Below are 23,581 nucleotides of genomic sequence, written 5' to 3'. Positions count from 1 at the left end.
TTAAGGTGAAGAAACACAATGAGGAGGATAAAAACAGGCTCACTTTAACCCTAACAAGGTTCATATATATATATATATATATATATATATATATATATATATATATATATATATATATATGTATATGCCCTCGATGGACTGGCGGCCTGTCCAGGGTGTCCCCTGCCTTCGCCCTATGTCAGCTGGGATAGGCTCCAGCGCCCCCGTGACCCTAATGAGGATAAGCGGTATTGAAAATGGATGGATGGATGGATATATATATATATATATATATATATATATATATATATATATGTGTGATTTATATAATACGATATTTATATGTTATAATATATTCATGATATGTATATTGTATGTACATTAGATGCTATTCAAATATCATATTATACTGAATATTATTATATGATGTATATTAATATACCGAATTGTATGAATAAAGTGTCCTTATTATGTCAGTGTTGAAATAAATGTTAAATATTTAACTACAAAGTAGAAATGCGTGTTTGATACATTGAATCATTCTGGGATGTTTGCTGAAATTGATTGGATGGCCCTACCAAAAAAAAATTCCACCAGCCGTCACTGATATTACCATTTGTTTTCTCCGACAGGAGATTGTATATGTATGTATGTAACAAACGTTATACAAATTACCAACTGAACAAATGATAACTGACAAAGCTGCCCAATTAGCAGGTGCACCTATTTCGTGGAGCTATATTCACAATACATTCAATTCAATGGCTCTTACTGATAGCACTTTGTAGTTTAACGTTATTGAAGAAATTGTACTTGCTTGATTCTTGTTGTTCTGAGTTTGGACTCATGGTTTAATGCACTTATTGTAAGTCGCTTTGGATAAAAGCGTCAGCTAAATGACATGTAATGTAATGTAATGTAATTCAGTTTATTTTGAATAGCCCAAAATCACAAATTACAAATTTGCCTCCGAGGGCTTTACAATCGGTACACATACGACATCCCTGACCCAGGACTTCACATCGGATCAGGAAAAACTCAGGAGGATCCCTCTCCCCAGATGGACAGAAACAATAGATGTCATGTGTACAGATGAACAGCATTACAGAGTTACAACACAAATGAATACATTACCTTTGTAATGCAGCCGACATCATGCTAATGTGTATTAGGGCTTTATTTTGCTTTACCACTGTATACTGTAAGAACTCTGCTCATAAGCTCTTTTAATCTGCTTATTCATTCATTATTGTTCTACAAGGAGACCAAAAATGTCTGAGCAAAAGTTATGAGTGAACTCTGTATCATCAGAGAGAGGCTTACTGACAGCAAGTTTTGGGGACTAAGTCTATTATTGTGTTTGGTTGTAGATCCCAAATAAAAATAGCTGAAAGTTGTTCTGAGAACTGAGGTCTTTGTATCCAAGTTTATCTTTAATTACTCAAGGAGGATTAATGCAAGAATGAAATCCCGAGTCACAAAGACTAATCTTCCAAATGGAAGGATGGTGTTATGTAGATTATTAGGGCCTTGGTTAGTTTAATTTGTCTGCATTATTATTATTGTAGTTCTTGTTCACATGAAGGTAAATCTGCGACGCTGAAAATATTGTTTGTTTCTCAGCGCTGAACGATAGGATGGGTCTGCTCTTTTGAATATGCTTTTTGCATAAGTGATTTGCAATTGATTTGATGTACAGGCACAATAGACAAATACACTAATGTACAAAAACTGAGAGAGACAGAGAGAGAGAGACTTGGCAAACTTCCCGTCCAGTAGCAACTAATATTATTCCAGCATAATTATCTTTCTGAAAGGGTTTAGTTTAGCAAAGCGAGGTTGAGGATACTTTACGTTTGTGCCAGCAAAAGCTGCTAATGTTATCAAAGCAAACCTCAAACCTGACATTGTTTAGGGGAAAGATTGATGAATTCTTCCAGGAAGGAAACACAGTATTGTGAGAGATTATGTCATTCATTACTTGGCAGAATCTCCGGTCTCTCAATACGGCAATGCACACCCCGAGCTCTGAGTGTTTCAAAGGGCTCACAGGAAGCTGTGGTGTGATAGTTGGATGACCAAACTATCTGCATTTTTTCTGCATTGGTTCTATCAATTCTTCTAATTGTGCTCCTTGACATGCCTTTGTGGCCTAATTATGTCTGTAATAAGAAACACTTTGGTGTAGCTACCCAATTAACAATTGTTATTTAAAAATCTCCATTTAGTAATAGTTATTTACAAATAGAGGGTGTATTCTTTATCATGCAAAAACAAAAGCGTGTGCATGTTTTTAAATGTAATGATGCCATATCCCTCATACTTTTAATGCTCCATTGTTCTTTGATGGATTTAGGTTCTATATCACTAAAAATTCAAAAGATGGAAACTGTTGCAGTCTTTGAGGCTGCAAAATCCTTTTCCTGGTTCTCTTGATGACTGCCTTCCATAACTTATATCTGGGCTCATCATCTTCAGGTTTCATTGGTCAAATCTGTGAATTAATCATGTGTGTATTTTGCATATTAATGACAAAATAAAACAGAAAATGAATAATACAAAAGTCAATTGAAAATAACATTTTGAAAATAACATCGGCAACACAACCCGTCTTTATTGATTACTGAAGGGAGCCTGGTGTATAATCAGCAGTTCATCTCTGTGCTCTCCACATTTGTTTGTTATGTGCAGCTTGAAACACAGGACCCAAACGCCGTCAACGATGGAAAAGCAACTTTTATTGCTAAACAGGATTCCAAAACAGGATTCCAAAAAACCAGGATACAAAACATGCACACAAGATCTTCCACGATCTAGACAAGACGAACCGACAAAGGGGAATGACATGAACAGGACTTAAATACAGAGGGCTGGTGCAGGTGATTGGACACAGGAGGAAACAATCAGGAACAGGGCAGACAATCACAGGGACAGGAAGTGAAGAGAAACAGAGGACACGAGAGACAAGGACTTCAAAATAAGACAGGAAACACGAAACAACACTACAGATCCTGACATAACCCCCCCCTCAAGGGGCGGATTCCAGACGACCCAACACAGTCCCCCAGGGTGGGTGGAGGGGAGCCGGAGGCGGGACCAAAAGCAAGGCAGAAGAAGTCCGGGGGACGGGCCGGAGGACGACCACCAGGAGGACTGACCTGCTCCGGAGGACGGGCAGGAGGACGGCCACCAGGAGGACTGACCTGCTCCGGGGGACGGACAGAAGGGCGACCACCAGGCGGACGGAAGGGCTCTGGGGGACGGACAGGAGGATGGCCACCAGGCACATAGACCTGCTCCGGGGGACGGGCAGAAGGACGGTCACCAGACGGACAGACGGACTCCGGAAAACCGGGCTCAGGGGAACCGGGCTCTGGAGCCGTAGGTCGTGTCAAAGGAAGCGGCCAGGGTGGCGACCGAACACAGGGAGCCTGAGTCGGCCGGGGCGGCGATGTGACCCGGGGAACTGGGGTCTGCCGGGGCGGCGACGTGACCCGGGGAATCGGGGTCTGCCGGGGCGGCGACAGGACAAGGGGAGCCGGGGACGGCCGGGGCGGCGACGGGACACAAGGAGCCGGGGTCGGCCGGGGCGCCGACGGGACACGAGGAGCTGGGATCGGCCGAGGCGCCGACGGGACACGAGGAGCTGGGGTCGGCCGAGGCGCCGACGGGACACGAGGAGCTGGGGTCGGCCGGGGCGCCGACGGGACACGAGGAGCTGGGGTCGGCCGGGGCGCCGACGGGACAAGAGGAGCTGGGGTCGGCCGGGGCGCCGACGGGACACGAGGAGCTGGGATCGGCCGGGGCGCCGACAGGACACGGGGAGCTGGAGTCGGCCGGGGCGCCGACAGGACACGAGGAGCTGGGATCGGCCGGGGCACCGACGGGACACGGGGAGCTGGAGTCGGCCGGGGCGACGACGGGACAGCAGGAGCCGGGGTCGGCCGGGGCGCCGACGGGACACGAGGAGCTGGGATCGGCCGAGGCGCCGACGGGACACGAGGAGCTGGGGTCGGCCGGGGCGCCGACGGAACACAGGGGGCTGGGGTCGGCCGGGGCGCCGACAGGACACGAGGAGCTGGAGTCGGCCGGGGCGCCGACAGGACACGAGGAGCTGGGATCGGCCGAGGCGCCGACAGGACACGGGGAGCTGGAGTCGGCCGGGGCGCCGACAGGACACAGGGAGCTGGGGTCGGCCGGGGCGCCGACGGGACACGAGGAGCTGGGATCGGCCGGGGCGCCGACAGGACACGAGGAGCGGGGGTCGGCCGGGGCGGCGACAGGACACGAGGAGCGGGGGTCGGCCGGGGCGCCGACAGGACACGGGGAGCTGGAGTCGGCCGGGGCGCCGACAGGACACGGGGAGCTGGAGTCGGCCGGGGCGCCGACAGGACACGAGGAGCTGGGATCGGCTGAGGCGCCGACGGGACACGGGGAGCTGGAGTCGGCCGGGGCGACGACGGGACAGCATCGTCAGGAACCGGCGGGGACTGCGGCCGAAGCAGGACCCTGTCTAACGCCTGGAGGGACTCCATCATGTCCCGGAAAGCGTCCTGGGACAAGGCAAAGGAAGCAAGGGCCGGCCGGAAGTCCAATAGGTCCCAGGAAGTTGGGGTTGGCCGGAACACGGAGGCGGCAACAGGAACAGGCGAGGGCTGCAGCACGGAGGCGACTGCGGGAACCGGAGTAGTCTGCGGCACAGAGGCGGCAGCCGGAACCCTCCACCGACGCGGTCCGGAGGTTTGCACCCCCCACTCCGGGGCTGGGCCTGGGTGACCTCTGCCCCTGGGGCTACGAGGCCCCCCATAAGCCAAACGGGTCCCGTTGAAGGGGTCTGGTGCCGAGACCCTATGGGGGTTGTAGTTCCCCTTCTGGAGACTACGAGGGCCCCCATAGGCCAAGCGGGTCCCTTCGAAGGGGTTTGGTGCCGAGACCCTATGGGGGTTGTAGTTCCCCTTCTGGAGGCTACGAGGGCCCCCATAGGCCAAGCGGGTCCCTTCGAAGGGGTTGTAGGCTGGGTCCATTCTGGGTCGGTTCGTTCTGTTATGTGCAGCTTGGAACACAGGACCCAAACGCCGTCAACGATGGAAAAGCAACCTTTATTGCTAAACAGGATTCCAAAACAGGATTCCAAAAAAAACAGGATACAAAACATGCACACAAGATCTTCCACGATCTAGACAAGACGAACCGACCTTTCCATCGTTGACGGCGTTTGGGTCCTGTGTTCCAAGCTGCACATAACAGAACGAACCGACCCAGAATGGACCCAGCCTACAACCCCTTCGAAGGGACCCGCTTGGCCTATGGGGGCCCTCGTAGCCTCCAGAAGGGGAACTACAACCCCCATAGGGTCTCGGCACCAAACCCCTTCGAAGGGACCCGCTTGGCCTATGGGGGCCCTCGTAGTCTCCAGAAGGGGAACTACAACCCCCATAGGGTCTCGGCACCAGACCCCTTCAAAATAAGACAGGAAACACGAAACAACACTACAGATCCTGACATTGTTGGCTTCACATTTATACGTTTTTTTTTTTTATACGCTGTTCTCATTATGCTGAACCAACAATAATGGTGAATGCCCTCTTTTGACAGGAGACTTTAAAAAAAAAAAGATTACCATGTGATGTGTCGGGAGGAGATGGAAAGGAACAAGGAAAAGGATGACTGGAACATTGTCACATGGCTGCATCCCCCATTGTTTAGCTCTTTATTAGGGTCTGTGTCACAGCACCATTGAACTATGGGAGAGCAGACAATATTAACTAGTCTTTCCTGTGCTGACACTTAACATTTGAGAAAATAAGTCAATTAGCTCACCCTATACGTCCACACACACTGTATATACAGAGAGGAAAAGAATGCTGGATGTAAACTTCAGATGCAAACTTTAAACTTTATTATGTATTTATTAGTATGTATCCTAAGCACTTTAGGAGTAGTGGGTTGTTTGCGCCCAGGGAGCAACTTAAGGGTTTCGTTCAAGGACACTTCAATATATGGACGTTATGACTGTCCGTATGTAGTAAAGGTAATACAGAGTAGCACTTTGTTGAGAGTTAAACAGATCACAGCCATGCCTTGACCCACGGAAGCACACATATGAACTTGTAGAAAGACATCAACCAGGTTTTTTTTTTCATGCTGCGTTTACTGCCACTGTGTGTAGCTGGAAGGAAACGGAAGCTGAGAAGAAAAAGATTACCTCTGGGCATGTGAGCCCCAGGCACAGTTTCAAAGAAGCACTTCTAATCTAGGACACAACTCTCACGGAGCCTCTGGGAAGGAAGAGCCATTGGGATTACTCTCTGGTCTGATTATCAAGGACAGAAGAAAGGTGCACATCTATTGCATCCACGACCTCTTGGCCTTTCTCATTTCACTATCCAATATCGAGGAGATTCTCCGGACATTCATCTATTTTACAGCAATAATGTTGCTCTCTCAGCCAGGATATCAGATTTCATTATGCTGTGCTGCAGCTCGGCTGTTACAGATTTAATCTAAGGTCTAATCATACTATTGCCACTAATCGCAAACACATCTTGAGATCAATGTGCGTTTCACACATGCAGAACCTCTCGGCAGCAAACGGTGAGCAGTGCGGCATCTTGTAAAAGATCAAGCTGAGAGAGCTATAAATTAAACACGACTATCATAGTTGTACAACCTCCTCTGTTCTACATCATTTGTAACCTGTAATGAATAATTCATCACAAGGCTATAAATCCACTTCAGGGCCCTAATTGGATTAATTTGGCCATTAATTAAAGGGAGGATGATTGAGGGAACGCCATGCTCGCTATTGTGAACTTCGGTTTTGTAGCGCTACCGAATGATTTTAGGTCACTCGTGAATCTAACTCATCACATTTGGATACAAGGTGGAGATCCCACAGAGACCAACACACAGTAACCCTAAACCTACCCCTAAAGCACAATTGATGAGTTTAGCTTGAAATGAAAATGTGGAAATGAGTAGAGGCCGATGGGAAGTCAGTGATTATAGATAGAGGGGCGGTAAGAGGAGTACAGTACTATACACACTGAAGTGGCACTTCTCAAGCATGCGTCCTACCTCTGTTGTTCTTTAACATGAAGCACCCATTTGTTTATGCCATCAGTTGTATGTTGTGTCTGCCTTTTAATGTCTTTTTATGACTGCTGACAACAACAGTTACTAACAGGTTTAGATCACATCTTAGTGGAATGGAAGAGGACGTGGGTTTTGTTTGATGTGTGAAACCTCCAGAAACTTGTTTTTGTCTTTCTCATAACCAGAGTGAGGGCACCATGTGACATGAATTGTCCGCGCCCTTGCTTTATTCATCATCCATCAAATGAGCAGAAAGGAACTGTCCAATGGGGTACAACACTGTTGAATCCAGCCGCTGTGCAAAGTCCTCTCTATCCTGAATTAAAACATGCCTTATGAACATGTTTTATCAACTGAGAAGTCAAAATTAGATTAGAGTGAAATGTCATTGTGATTGATAAATTATGACTTTGCTATCAAATTGTGGCGGCGGGGCGTGGTCAGGCTCAGCTGCAGAGGGGACGGAGCGGGGCTGTGGTTCAGGGAACGGTGCCGGGATGCGGTGTAATCAGGCTCAGCTGGGGTCAATTGGGGTTTTGGTGTCTCTTCCCGATAAGAACAGGAGTAGCTGAGGAACGGCGGAGGAGGCGGGAGCAGACGCTGGCGGAGCAGAGAACCGGAGCGTTCGGGACCCGACCGGCATTAAATTAGAAATAATAAAAACCTGTCAAGACCAAGATCCCGTGTGTTGCCCTCTTATGTGCCTGCCCGAGACTCACGATCGTTACACAAATCAACTTGTGATTACAGTCACAACTGCCATTATCAAATCTTACATTACAATACTAATAAATTAAATCACGATATATTCCCTACTGTCACACACTGAGTAGAAAACTGAACTAGTGCAGAGGGAACAGAGGTCAAACAGGAGGATTGGAGATTTATGGAAGCCCAAACTCTTCAATATGCCCTTCATTTATAGATTTTACACAATTTATTCATATTATTATTATTTATTTCATAATAACTTTTTATATCTAGTTTATATTCAACACTCTGGGATTCCATACAGATGGAAGTAAATACAAAGGTAAAGTCTTAGCTTTAGTCCCAGATTTACCCTGACAATTAGAGGAGAAATCAAGTCTGGGACTTCAACCCGGTCAGCCAGGATTATCTTGTGATCTGAGGGGTTTGCAGCTTCAGGGGCGACTGTGGCTCAGTGATAGAGGAGGGTCGACCTTCAATCAGAGGATCAGGGGTTTGATCCCCGGCTCCTTAACCCCAAATTGCTCCCGCAGGCTGTGCGGTTTATCAATTGGTATGAATGGTTCGATAGAGTCCTTTTGCGAGTGGCACCTTGCATGCCATCAGTGTGTAAATGGGTGTATGATGATTGATGCTAAAGTGCTTTGAATGGTCCACAGTGCATTTCAACCTCCCAAAGGCCGCCCCAACAGTATCAAAACTGATATGAAAACTGACATATATATCAAATAGACCACCCATGTTGACCTTGTATCTCATTTAGCCGTCTGCATTGTTTTTTTTTCTTTCTGCAAAGAATCACTACAGCAAGTTGTTGCACCATGACATGTCTTCATCTTGTTTACATCTCTCTTCCCCATTCACATATTGTTGTGTATGCATGTTTGAAATTAGAGAGAAGTGCATATGATTCTCCCTGTTTATGTCATGCAGGTTAAGATTTTTAAACTCCAGTAGTTTAAGCCCGGCTAAAAGTAATATCATACTGAGCTTTCTCGTGTCCCATATCATCAACTTCCTTAGACAATGTCTGACCAAATAAGAAGTGACAGGTGACAGTAAACACATGGTCAAAGCCAAAGACATTAATTTAAATCACTGTGACTAAATCAATGCTATAGGAGAGACAGAGATTCATGAGCACACAGGTAAATGTCCTTCAAATAACCGTCTACCTGAATTTACCTGAACACATCCTAAGACACAACAGCCGTGTGAGCGCGACGTCTATCATGCATTATGATTGTGCTTCCCGCTAATGGAGGAGACAGTAAGAATGTCCCACAGGTTGCCTATTACTCCTATTACGCCTATACTCTCTCCCTTAAAAAGGAGTCCTCCACAGCTGCAAGTGTAACTTCAAGAGAAGTACTTGTGAGCAGGAGACAGTTAAGCGGCTGTACCGGAAGTACAGTCGCCACAATCAGTCGCCCCTGGGTGATTCAACCTGAAGTTTTTACTGCTGAGGACTAAAGAGAAGAGAAGCACTGGCATGCCGTATGAGTTGTGAGTCTAATTAATCCGAACCACTGTCCTCTGGCTGAAATTTAAAAAAATGAATGAAAATGAAATGAAAGTTGTGTCCACAGAGTGCAAGAAAACCCAAGACAAAAAAACTAAAAAGATCAGTCTGCTTCATTCTCCGGGGGCCATGAATGTCTGTACAAGATTTTGAGGCAATCCATCTAATTGTTGTTGACATATCTCAGTCCGAACCCATCATTTCATCCCTAGAACCAATAAGCGTCTCGCAATGTGTCGACTAGTTTTTTTTTACACTTCCTGTCTTCTTCTGCTGTCCCCAATTTTTTAAAGACACAATCATTAATTATGGATCGCTTCCCCAAGCATGGCCCACTCACTGAAAGTGTGCATAAAGTCCTGGAAACGCCTCATGTGCTTCCCACTATGGATTTTATAGTAGGGCAGTCCCAACAACTTACTAGAACTGTACATCAAGGTCTGTGAGTCTGTGACAGAAAGATTGGGTGAGACAGGCTCCGAGAGAATGAGGAAGAAGAGATAGATATGGGTGTGGAAGGAAATGCACTGGGGGCAGCGATACATGCACATGCACCTTGTTACATTGATTATTACAACTCATCCATTACCATCATTTATTTTACCGTCCGAGTGATATTGACAAGTCCTCCAAACCAAATAACGCTATTCGAAACATGATTTACACCACAGCTCATGCACACTGGCAGGCTAAACATAATTTATTTAGGTTTGTGCATGGTGGCGTATCTCAAGGGGAACTAAAATTATATGTTAAAGACCACAAACTGAATTGTTAGGTGTCAGAAAAAGGACTTTATCGTTCACCAGTCACTGCTGCACCAGACTGGACATGCTTAAAGTAGCAGAACAAAAATCCCTGTGGACTGTTATGTTTTAATAAAATGGAGAGCATATGGAAGCAAATGTAGACAAATGCCAATTTTCAAATCACTCACAAAAAAAAATGACTTCACTCCTCAGTGATACTGCATGGTGCAATGGTGAATACAAATATTTGACAATATTCATCTATCGTTTGAGCTTTAACCTCAGCAGTGCAAGAGGCCTAAAGCAAACTTGGCACAAAATGCTGCAATAAATATTCAAATGCATGTGTAATAATAGCAGCCAACTAACTCAATTCAGTCCATGTCCACACTGGGCAATGGGTTTTCCAATAATTATATGACCTGACCAAAGAAAATGTGCTAACGTTTTCTCTGCGAAATTAGTCTGATGATTTTGAAGCACTTCAGGTGGGACGTGGACAGCAGACTGAGATGAGTAAATTGACATTTAACCTTCCGTTAATGTAAAACTGAATGACTGAAGCTTCTTTTTGCCAGCAGACAAATGAGACACAATATTCATCTGCTACAATAATCATAGTATTGTGGCTATTCGACAAGTCTAACTGGGTTGGGAGGCGGTAAACTTGAGACGTGTTAAGCATTCAGCACTAAGACAGCAACATGTAATGCTGCTGAGCAGAAAACACATTGTTCATGTCTTTCCCTTATGGATCGATGATGAATGACTGCTGTAATGGATCTGGATAAGAATTGGAAGTGTGTGTATCTTTGCATGTGTCTTCTTACCAAGAACAGGAGCAAGAATTGAACACAATCAACAGTCACTCAGTTCATATTTGTATTCAGATTCTTCATATTAGTGGCCCATCGACTATGAGGTCGGTCCATTAAATGGCTACAGGGGCATGTAGCTCTTAGCGATTGTTAGTCAGCACACTGTATTCCTTCATTAACTGGTGGATTGTAATATTATGCAACACAACAGACATAAATAAGTGCATTAGTCTTTTCTCAGAGGAAGAAAGCAGTGGGATGATACCACTGTTTCATGCAATAATTATCTCTGCAGCTCAGCAAATAGTGTTGTGCTTTCCTCTGATGTTTTCTCAAATATGGGGAAAATAGAAGTTTAATGAGGGGTACAAAATAAAACATCTTTGCATTTCAGAAACATATGTATTTTCGATACTTCAGTGACCTAGCTTCCGCTGATATATGTATATTTAATTTGGTGTAATTTAACTCTGTGAATGCTCACTGACAACATCTAAACTCAAAGTCTGTATTATCACGACAGTGTCAGTAGTTGTAACAATGTGTGTCCCTGCTTTCTAAAGAAAAAGATTGATATCTTTAGGCCACATGTCCTTACAAGATGAAAAATATGATACATATGGCATTGATTAACTTTGGACAGAAGAAAATAGTAACAGTATTATTTTGTCATGATAAACGTAGAGATTGTTCTCTGATAGCAGTGAAAGAGAAACCCCACATCAGTCAGCTGACTCGAGGCTCCATTCAGAGCTTCAAGACTAAAGAAATCGGCTCCTTACTCCTTCTTTCTACATTCCTTGCCAAGGCCTTGTCTCAATCATGGCTATCATTTAAAACCCGGTCGCAGCTTCGACCAGAATACCAGGTGTAGCCTTCAGGCAGATGGTGCCAATCTGAAGACTAAATCGGTATACAAATTTATTAATTCCATCCTCCATCAAAATATTAAATAGCAACGCATAGTATTATATTATATGATTTTATTTTGACTTGATTATTCAGCAACTGTGTTGATTACACTTGGTTTTATTATTGTATTATTCTTAACTATTGACGACATGCATAAACATGCTTAATTACACATGAGTGTGTGTATGATCTATGTTTTATGCATGCATGTGCATTGTGATGCTGGCAAGTATATTGTGTGATGCAGCAACTTGGAGCCCAAGACAAATTTCCCTGCGGGACAATACAGTATACATCATATCTTATACCAGGACAAATATGAATATTATTAGATTGTTGTTTTATACTGAATGCTCTTTGTTATTACAGTGTCAGTTATGTGCTTTACTTTTCAGACATAAACCATGACGAGGGGGGGGGGGGGGAGTGCAGAGCTGAGAGCTAGATGCTACCATGCAAAAGTTAAGCAGGCATAATGTTTACCATGTTCACCATCTCAGTTCAGAATGTTAAACATGCCTTAATTTGCTGATTAGTACAAAACAGTAACAACAGTAAAGGCCATATTTTTGAAGGTATGTGGTCATACACCAAAGTATTGAAACAACAATAGACACATGTATATGTTGAAATGACGGTGGCGCTAGATGAAAAGTCAGAGGATCACCAGAGTTATTAACATTCATCCTGAGGGATGCACTGATGACTTTGTCAAATCCCATGGCAATCCATCCGATAGTGTGAACCACAGAGGTGGGCCAAATGGCCTACAGCTACGTGGCTAAAAACTGCTTTGAATTTTATTACCCTACCATATTATTTAGTGTACCAGAACAAAGATTTAGTACATCTTAACACATAGTATGTCAAATGCAATATGCAGTTTGCGAGCCAGCATTCCTTTCTAGCTATTGTGACCCACGATCCTTTGCGCAGCACATATGTGAGCAAGAGGATCAGCATTCAAGGTGCCTTAACGAGGTAGTAGTATGTCCCAATTGAATGCATAATGCATGCATAATGCATGCAACTGTACATACTGTGTAAAGGCATCTGCCGTATCATATTAAAGTAAAAAGAAAAAGTATGCAATTTCGAAACACAGCTCTGGTCTTAATACCTTCATTATTCATACATGCTCACAAAGTACCGATTTGGGGATTCGGGGGTATCAATAAAGATACAATAAAAATGCAAGCTCAAACTCAAACTGATCTCACACCAAGGCGTGTCCAACCCACTCGACACTGAGACATTTGTCCTACAACGATGATACAGCGACACAGGCAGAAAAGTGCGTCTGTTGGGCTCAACCCTTGAGACGCTCAACTTGCGCACGAGGCGCGTCATGAATCCCGGAGTGTTCAAAGTGGGCTGAGAAGGCGCTAAGCTCCCCGCTCCGCCCACTTACGTGAATCCGTGGGGGCCAAACACTCCATTCACTCTCACCGCGTGTGCGTCAACGTGCCGTCTCTGCCGCTAGCGGCTCCGTGACAAGACCGCACGCAGCTGCTTTCATTTTCCCAGAGCTCGAGACTGCACGGGCAGCAGGCGAGCTCGCGCTTCTCGCTGCAGGGAGATCAACCTCCGATGGACTTGATATAGGACAAGAACACACTTTCTTTTTTTCCTTTCTTTTTTTTTTTGAAATCTGAGAATGACCACCTAGTAGTTACAAGTGGCGTTTTGTGGAAGAGAAACAAACACACTTGTACATCCTGACCGATCTCACCGCCGCCGGTTTGGATGTGTTGGGTGTGCTTTGCGCGCCACAGTGAGGGAGACGGACACGTTTTACGCAAGCGTCGGCGTGTGGCTTCACCCCCGTGGATGCGGCTGTCGGGGTCGCTGTCTGAGCCCTGCGGGACCCGCCTGTCATAGAGCACCATGATGTCTCTGCTTCTTCACAAGTGGATGAGGAATATTTCACCGGAGATGCTGCTGTTGGTGCAGATCTTTTGTTTTTTACCTCTGACTGGAGCCGCTCCGTCCCAGACGACCGAGCAGCTGGACACCGGGGTGGTAAGTTTTTATTTATTTATATTTTCTACACGGGGGTAGGAACTTTTGCTATACTTATAGGGCTACACATTTAGAACATGGGGAGGTGAAAAGTTGTTGCACTTGATACCACCACTGGTTCAGTCTACCGTACAGTGAGGGGTGTGTTACCAGACCCCCCCCCCTCGCAGAGATGGCAGTTTGCCCCACTTTTGGGATGTCGGTGGCGAACGCTGCACGTCCTCTCCATACTTGATCTGAATTTCAACAGCTCGCTTGGCGTTGCGGTTTGGATGTGATGGAACATAAAATAGGACTCTCCAAAGCAGATCTCCATAATGGCTTGCAATAAATATATGTAAATGTATTTACCTTGGCGGAATATCGACCTCCTCCACAGCATGCTGACAGTATTTATCCTGCGCTGGTGACACACGGGGCTCAGTGCCAGCACGGTGACAAACCAAGCCCCCGGACGTGGGCTATTTCCTCTTCTCAGTTATGCCTTCAACATGCGTGTTACCTGATGCCAAGTCTATATAATTACTGCATTAAAATATAGGGTTGTTTGTAATGAGAAGTCATGGGGCAGCAGATCCTGCTGAACGAATTAAATAAAACAATCAATTGTGTGATAACAAATTAGAATCATCCCAAATGAACTGTGTCTGAGAGAATTACGGCTCTGAAGTGATATCTTTCATCGACAGGGTCGACTCGCAATATATTTCAGCGTTGGAGTTTAATGAGCAGAGCACTAAAACAAGTATCTCCCAATTGGTAACTGAGACAACATCCTAATTAATTGTCTTTTTGAATGTCTCTAATATCAACATGCATTTCTCATTTGGATGGATTCATGTTCATGTCGGTCATACAACTTCTAGCTCTTCAGTATCTCACTCTTGTCTCTTCAGCTGCATTGAGTCCTTTTTTTGGGGGGTGACAGGAGCTTGATGATGAACCATAAGTAAAATATTGCTGAGGTATTTCTATTGCTGGGCCACCTCCTCTAGCTCCCTGTGTATGTGTGCTGCCAGGAGACAACCTTGATCGTATAGATACTCTTCGCTGCAGATTTGAATCGTCCCTCACATGGTGATGTTTAGGACTTGAGTGCACAGAGAAGAGCAATGTGTCATCTACAAACCAGCTGTAGAAGACAGCAAGAGGAGAGGACACAGTGCAGCATGGTATTTGTCTTTAGAAACAGCATCATTGCACTTTTGTTCAAATACAAGGTTCCCATGGTTCAATCAAAGACACAGCTCCACAGCTGTAGGGAGGTATCACTGCTCAATAGTGTTACATTTCTCTCATTGATACAAGTAGTTGCTTTAAACTTGTGTTTTTACAAGATTAGGTTTAGATTCAGCATGTTTGTTGTTGCATGTGAATGCTGTTTGAACAGGCAATCCTTAAAGCTGCCTTGATACCATCTATTCCCTTATCAAGCTTTGTTTGAGTGTGTGAGCAAACACTTGGCTTCTTATTTATCCAGCAGAAACCGAGCCGTGTGTGTGCATCGCTGGAGTTCTTTTTCCCACTGCACATCGAGTGTAAGAAGGAAATCCACTGCTGTTTTGTTACTGGTTTTGTAGCAAACTATTTGTGATTTGTATTACACTCTGCTCGTCAGCCATGTGTTTACTTCTGTCTTTCATAATTTCATGCTGTACGACTGGTTTGTACGAGTTTGTGTGCTTAGAGCAGTTGCCCACAGTTATTTCTTCTTATGAAACTACAAACCAAAACAATGAAAAGGCGCTTAAATCTGCTGAGTGTTGAATCCGTATTGTCAATGAGATTGGCAGCACAAACAAACCTTTTACATATTCTTGGCGAAAAGAAACTTTGGTGTTGACATCCCAAGTATTGTTTACTGCAGGTTTGAATTAAGATGATTTATTTTCTAGGTTTAAGATTGAAAAAGGGCAGATTTTTAAATGCTATTGAGTTTATTCTGAATAGCTTTAACTTTTCAACCACATTTGGCCCAGTTTTAAAAATCTCCATCAGACACATTTTAAAGTATGGAGTCTGATGGTTAATACTTTGTTACTACATGTTACTACATGTTTAACATGCTTTCCCCCACATTAAACATGACAAACAACTCTCAAAAGAGGCTGGAAGCATCTGCTGTTTCTTCCCCATTGAGAACTTCTCAGTCTGGCCCCGCCCACCACCGCTGCTCATGCCAGGTTGAGCAGTGCGCATCGAGCTGTTGGAGTGTATTTTGTGCCATCGTTTAGAAGTGAGTGAAACGTGCAAAATACTCACATTTAACTCCACCTGGCTTGTCCTCTGATACGCCGAATTTAGAGACGGTCACTGGTACACTGCAGTTCGAAGGTGGAGATGCTCAACCATGGCGTTGGCTGCTTATTCCGCTTTTATATATAAGACTCAATTTGGACATGTTAACAAAGTTCTAAACTCGATTTAATTCGGAGTGGTTCTTTAACATAGATGTATAAAATCCTTAGAGATGTCATGTCATCTTTACAGTCAAGAAGAGTGGAATTCAATAGTGTGGTGGCAACACGTTTTTCTTTAATTATTGTTTTGTCTATAAAACCTCAGAACATAACAAAACAAAAATGCCCACAACAGTTTCCCAATACCAAAGTGTCATCTCAAAATGTCTGTTTTTTTTTTTTTTTTACCTTCAACAACCCAAAAGCTAAAAAATATTATTTTTACAGTGTTTGAAAACAGAAGATCCTCACACTGGAGAAGCAGTAAATAGCATTCAAATGAAAGATCGCTTATTAAAATAGCTTCCGATGAATTTTTCAGCGATCGACTTATTAACTAATGGACTTGTGGTCTCAGCGAGCTAGATGTTCCCACTCAACCAATAGTCACAGTGTGTCGTGTGTGAGCTCTATACAGTGAATGTGATCGTATACGCTTCACTGTGATAACTGGTCTTGTTAACAAAAGGCTGACGCAGAATTTCCTCAGATTGTTGGTTCAGTGTAAAAGGGGTTTAGGGGTTCCAGGGGAGTTGGACAACCAGATGGACAGATGAGCAATCATCCACAGATGCACTCCTCCCCCGTGACAGCCTGATTGACTTTTAAATATGACTTCTCCTGCCTTGATGAAATCGCTGTCAGCTGTTGAGAGCAGGATAATTGGTTGTTGAAGGTTTGAGTGGGTTCTCCCAGCTCAGCCCAGTGGTGTTCATAGTAAGTGCTATACATTTGGGACTCGGAGCACAAAAACAACCGTCTACTCACAGAACCGTGACCTGATCTCCAGCTCTGCTGCTCCCCAGCCCCATTCAGTCAGGGGCAGCGGGCCGCACCGCTTGGCTTTCAGTCAATGTATCTCTCTGTCCTCGTAACTACTGTTCACCGTGACTGTTGTTAGCTGAAACCACAAAGTCCTAGTTTTGCTGTTATCTAGCCCAACATATTACTGCTGTGCACCGATTTGCAATTGCAGCATTTTAGGGAACTGCTACAGTACATAACGGCTATAACGTAATCTGCACTTCGCTCATCATGAAATGCAATTCCGGATTCGCTGTTTTCTGCGCTAGCACAGAACGACTGAGCTCCTCGGAGGAGTATTCCTTTAGCAGCTGTCTTGAGATTGAGGAGTGAGGTGACCAGATCTGCTGCTGATAAAAGAAGCTAACATACTATATAATCCTGTAGAAACTGACCTTGAAGGATGTCTGCAGGGCATTTAATCTTTCAGTGAGGAACAGTTTATTTCTGTCATGTTTTATGTCTTGTAAGACATAAAACAAGTGTGTGACCTGATGGGACAACCACACCCTGCCAGTCTGCTTCTAATTCTCATGTTGCTTCATACTTTCTTCAATGAGAACACCATCTGGTCTGCACTGTATAGAAGAAAGAGAGAGAGAGAAAAAAAAAACCTGATCGACGCCACCCTCCTCCGCCAGCTTCAACCACGAGTCCTACTTACTCTCCCTTCCTGCTAGGCCTCATAATATTGACTTCACATGCAAGTAGCCTGCCCGGCACCAATACCACCAGCCCTCGTTAGCTCCCTCTTTGGCGCACATTTCCCAAGTATCATATTTGTCCCCTCAGTCTTTCAGTCTCTTTTTCTTCAATTTTCTTCCTCCAATCCAGTTGAGAGTCTTTCTTCCTCCAGCACATCATGGGTTCATCTGATTACACCCAGAGGCCCGGGATGGATGGGGCTCAAAGAGAAAACTAGATGCTGTGACAGTCGAATGCGATGGAGGACTGTGCTGAAATAAGTAATCAACCAGTCGGGGTCAAGACAGGAAACGTATAAAAAGAAAAGAAAGAGAAGACATCATTGCGACTGCTTTGAATGTGTGAATGTGTCAGCGTAGTGTTTTGGGGAAAGTGTTCACTTTCTTGACGTTATATCTGGATGATTTTAAATATTTTTTGCAAACAGCTGTGGCATGACTGCAGATGAGTAGCAGAGCACCCAACGCTAGTTAAAATCATTACAGTGTCATTCGCTGTCCCACTGCCATCACGCTGTGTGACCTTCTTGTTCGTATCTTGGGGCTTAAATCCAGGGCAAGGACACCTTGGATGTAAATTGGTGGATAACTGCACGGCAGTATATAATGTATAGTGTAATAAATGACAGAGAGCACAAGAGACAGTTCAGCATTTAGCACATTCGCAGCTTCTCAGGAAGAGGGAGATACTGTGGAAACCAACCGGTCCTTCAATCCGCTCCAAACCAATTTGTCATCGTGGCTTTGCTAAGTGTAACGGTTCTCCAAGGAGTTACACGTTTCTGAGGAGATTGTCAGAGTTCATAATATCCTTAGAGGCCATTTCAACAAAGATCATAAGGGCCTTGACACTTTATTGGCTGCCACTGCAGCATGGCAGCGTGGGACTGATGCGCGGCAGCTGCAACACTTCTGCTAGACATTTTTCGTCAATGACAACACAAAATATGTTTTTGGTAAATTTGTGACTTGAAGTCGATAATATAGACAAGAAAGCCTGCCAGTTACACTTTGTAAGGAGCAGGTCGTACATTTATAGACAATGCATTTGTTTGAGGCCCTGTCCATGACTAAAATCATGAATCCCTGTCTTGTACTGTTGTAGAAGAATTAAAGTGGTACAAGAACATTTTACTGGGAAACTCAGTTTAATCGTACGTGAAGCTCAACCCAGTGCAGACCTGTAGCGGCGCTGACATGCTGAGGCTTTTTAATGTGGCAGGGATCAGTGCTTCAACCAACCCATCAGTCAAGCTCAGGATAGTTTCTGTGGGCAAATGGAACATAGGTCTGTATTAAACCTGAGCCTGAGGATGTGATTAAATGAGTTTTAGCCATCAGGAACTGTAGCTTACTCTTTGCAAACATAACATTTAAAGTTGTCAGCGACACCAGAAGGGTACCAGTGTACCACCTGCAGCATTACACACGGCAGTGGAACAAGGAAAGCTAACCCCAGATTTTTGCAATCGTGTTGGAACGAGCTTGTGTTTTTTGTCCTCCGCTATTGTAGCTTCATCTCGGGTGCGTGCTTGTACATCCCGACACACAGCAACAGCAAAATATGAAAATACAGGCAGAGAGACCGCCACACGCTTCTGGTGGATAAGGGATGATTGAGAGAGAATACTTCTGTTCTTTAAAAAAAGATTTATAATTCTGACACTAGGTTCAGACTTATCTAAGGGCTATGATCATTTGAAGCCCACACTACAGACCAGTCTAAAATGTCTTTGTGAAACAGGCCCCTGGTGCTCTGGGGATATTTGTGTAAGTGCATTTCATGTGATGTATAAATAAATAAATAAATGAATTCTCTTTCCGCTGTGCTGCGTTGTTTAACAGTACAATGATGTGCTGTGGTTCAAGGGCTTTAATTTTCATATCATCAGTATATTTGCTTTTCTTTGCAAAAGAAAAGTATGGATATTTATATATTTCCATTCGCAGACGCAGAGATCAGATGTAAGCCTCTGTTTGATTTTTTTACGGAAGTCGTGTATTTAATATTGTGGGCAAGTGAGTTCTGTATGCCACAACAGAGTTGCACGCGATATTCTTTTTCCAAAAGCTTGAACTGACTTCATTACCCGAGCAGACCCAGTCTGGGGCTTCCCTTATAGAAAACCTCAAATCAACTCCATGTGGACAGTTCTATTTTAACCCGAGGAGCCCCGCCTCTCCTCCTTGTCTTTGACCAGATCAAGGTTTTGGTTGCCATTGCTATTCAAAGGGCCGACCAGAACTTGTAATTACAGTGGTTTCTGGTGTTGCGCTGCCTCACATGCTGAAGCCTACAATAATCTGTAGGCTGCCAATAGGCCGCTTTAATAGTACGATCACGGAAAGCCGAAAGCAACTACAAAGTTCCTCTGAAATTGCTTGCAGAAATTGGCAGAATTATTTGAACAATGTGGTTTTGTGCGCCGGTCACTTTCTTTTTGCGTCGCCGCCCCACGGGGTGATCTCATAGTTTGTAGCATTTGAAACTTCCAAACAAGCCATAAGATGATGACAAAAAGAAGGTTGCCTGTCATCAACCTCCAGACCGTTGTGTGTTCATGGTCTCATTTCTCTGAAGGTCCAAGTGAAATTAAGAGAATTCGACAGCAGGGGTGAGGGAAGGCCAAGAGAGATTGGGTGGGTGGCAGATATAAAATGTCTCCATCCAACTGTCACTGGCAATTAAGCCCACTTCCTTTTAGTCCTGCGTTGAAACTCGACGTGCGATCAAGTGAATATAATGAGCCACTAACATTCTGCTGAATTTGAAGTGCTACTTGTGATTGTGTGACTTGTAGTCTGGACTTTGCTGGATAGAGCCGTGCTCTTTTAGAGTTTAAAAATAGAGTAGCATACATATAGAGACCAACGCACACATGTACATAATATGTGTGGGTATTTTTGCATGTGCATACTCACTGCAGACATGCCAGTTGCCGGAATTCCTCAGCTAACACTAGAGGGACATTGTCTTCTGTGTAGGGGTCGGTGTCGTAACACATGGCGGCTATTTCATGGCTTCCGTGTTGGCTCTCAGAACTGCATATAAGGACAGTCCATAAATACATGCTCATGTCAATATCCCATCTTGAAAACAGTTACAAAGATGGATAGCATACCCTACCAGTTTCTGAGCCGCAGATTCTTATTCCTATTATTGTTAAAGTCAATATACACATTGGTATAATAATAAAATACTACTATATGATGTGTGGTTTCCATAGTGCATTTTATTGACGTTTCTTTTCCATATCCGTAAAGGCCACAGAGATTAAACACATTTACATGAGTTTTTGACAGAACAATAATGATGTAATGATAAATGTCCTTTTCTTTGGTATGTAGTTTGAGATATCACAAAGATCTCGCAGTGAAAAAGAGAGAGTTTTGAACCCGCACATCTCAAACGTGCCACATTGCCACATGAAGAACTTCTAAGAAGGTTTTGTTTTTTTTCCTCAAAGGGACCCTGAAATGCATACCTGTTAAATGAAGCTCCAGTTACAGAGGGGCGTCCTAATTGGCTCCATCAGATGTTTGTATCTTTAATCTCTGGCTAACAGTTCTTTTAAGTCCCTTTCTTTTTCTTTAGTTATATCATCCCTAACTCATTTATTGAGTCCCATAAATCTTCATCCATCCATCCTTACTTCTATGTTGAGTTAGTTAATGTCCGGACATACAAGATTGGATTCTGAGACAGGATTCTGTCAGCTATAAATACATATTTGTATTGGCAGGGTTGTATGCTTTCTGAGTATTATTTTGCCACAGGAGTGTATAAATACAGAGCTGATGTGCATGTGCACAGGGATGCCGTAAAGCTGGCCTCTCAAAAAATAGAGGTGAGTTGCTGCTGGCACAGATCAAGCAAATGTTGAACAAGGCTCAGCAGAGGTTCCCGAGGTCCCAAAAAAGACACGCTGTCATTGTCAGAAACGGAAGGGATGACAATATGACGGTCCGCTTTTTTTATTATTTGACAATCAATCTAACAAGTATGGTGATACAGTTCAAGAATAATGTGTGCTTTGTGTGTGTAATTACAGGTAGAGGTTTCTGTTTTGGTCCATTCTGTTTTCAGGAGTGCTTCTAAACACACACACACACACACACACACACACACACACACACACTGATGAATGAGGCTTGGTGTGGCAATTTGAGCATGCACGGTTTTCTCATAGAACCCTCAAGTGCGTGAAAGGCCCTAGCTTGTTGCAGTGTCCTGCTTCAACCCGGTTTCTCCCAATAACCTGATTTCTTTTCGCCATCCTCGGTTCAGATTCGCTCTTTCTATATTACTTTTTTCTTAATTTTCTGTCTTACTTTTTTAATGAACTCTTTTAGTTGTTCTTCCTCTCCAACCATCCTCTTACTTTCTTTCTCTCTCACCGTGTCATTCTGTCTTCCTATTCTTGTCACTTTTCTGTCTCTCCTCCTTCCTCCTCGCTGCCTCTAGGAACAGTCGTTGAGTTGCAGCTCTCTGCACAGTCAGCTGTTCCTAAAGCAGGGATTAGATGATTCACTTACAGTCGCATCGTAATCCCTGATGCCACGCTCTCACACTCGCAAACATGCAAATTAGGGCAGATTTTCCTCCCATGTGTCTCGGAAAAGACATTCACTCCTAACTGCATGGAAACTGTGTCAGAATGAGCACGTCCATCAGAATGTACTGTATCATTTTCACGAGTTGTGTCCCATTATATTGCTCATTGTATCTGCAGGAGAGAGAAAGTGATGAGATCGATTGTCTCAGCAAGGTCTCAGTGCTGACTGCTCCCTGCATCCCCAGTCCACTGCATGCATTCTGAGAAGAATAGTTAATAACTGAAATAACCTTTATGAATAAATAACTCTTCCAATTAAAAATAAAGTCTCTTTTTGAAACACGTCAGTCGGAAACCAAGCTGTACAACTTCCCACGTCCTCTTGTGTCCTTGTCGACCAAAGCGTTCATTTCCTGTTTGGATTGGGACCCAAAAGTTGGAACGATCTTTAAGATGACAAAATCGAAAGATCAAAAGCTAAAAATGTATTTGCATAATGTTGAGGCCTTAATGTGGACATATTTTGCAGGAGAGAACTCGAAAAAAAAAGAAACTGTAGCTCTAAGGGAAATCAGTTCTCTCCTTCACTCTTTTAACATCACTGAAAACAAATGGAAGAAAACAACTTCCAACGGGTTGCTGATTATTTGTTTTATATATATATATATATATATATATATAATTGGTAATATATATTATTCTGTCTGACACCCACTTTTTACAGAGGCTCTTTGTCACAGAGGCAATGCCATTTGCCAAGACCATTATGCATCAACAGGAAATCTTATATAAATGGTGCTAAATATAAAAACTGGGCCAGATAATTGGAGGTATGAAAAGAAAGCGATGGTGTGGATGTACTGTAGATCCATTCAGTAACATGAAGCTCATTGTTTTTATTTTCACTGTATAATACCCCGCTTCTGAACGGATTGAAGGACTCAAAAAGCATCCAAAGTGGCGTTTCCTGCTGCAAGAACAACAGTTATCACTGATGATCAATTTTCACAGCTTGTTGAAGTTAAATTAGTGTGCTTGTGCAGAGGACGGCTCAAAATATGCTTCTGGTAATAGAAATGTAAAACTGTGTAGTAAAACAATAGAAAAAAAAGTACATTAAATAAAGTTTTGTCTGATTGCCGGTTTACTATTTATAACACACAAATGTCATTAATTGACTCTTAATTGAAACTTGGTTTTATGAAGCAGAATGAAGTCATCACTTTCCATTAGCCAGTTATTTACTTAAA

At 43.8% G+C, this 23,581-nt stretch overlaps 1 protein-coding gene across 1 annotated transcript in view; it reads left to right on the top strand.

Annotated features, from left to right (window-relative positions):
• Positions 1 to 13,673: 13,673 nt before the first annotated feature.
• The window catches only part of LOC117740566 (matrix metalloproteinase-17-like), a 51,603-nt gene continuing 41,695 nt past the window's right edge, over positions 13,674 to 23,581 (top strand). Inside the window, exon 1 of the mRNA XM_034547041.1 lies at positions 13,674 to 13,808. Within this exon, the coding sequence (XP_034402932.1) occupies positions 13,674 to 13,808 (135 nt within the window). The remainder of the gene's footprint in view (positions 13,809 to 23,581) is intronic.

This window comes from Cyclopterus lumpus, chromosome 12 (genome assembly GCF_009769545.1).
Source record: "Cyclopterus lumpus isolate fCycLum1 chromosome 12, fCycLum1.pri, whole genome shotgun sequence".
Taxonomy (NCBI): Eukaryota; Metazoa; Chordata; class Actinopteri; order Perciformes; family Cyclopteridae; genus Cyclopterus; species Cyclopterus lumpus.
The sequence above is the reverse complement of the archived record's forward strand: the minus strand, read 5'-3'. Positions and strand labels throughout refer to the sequence as shown.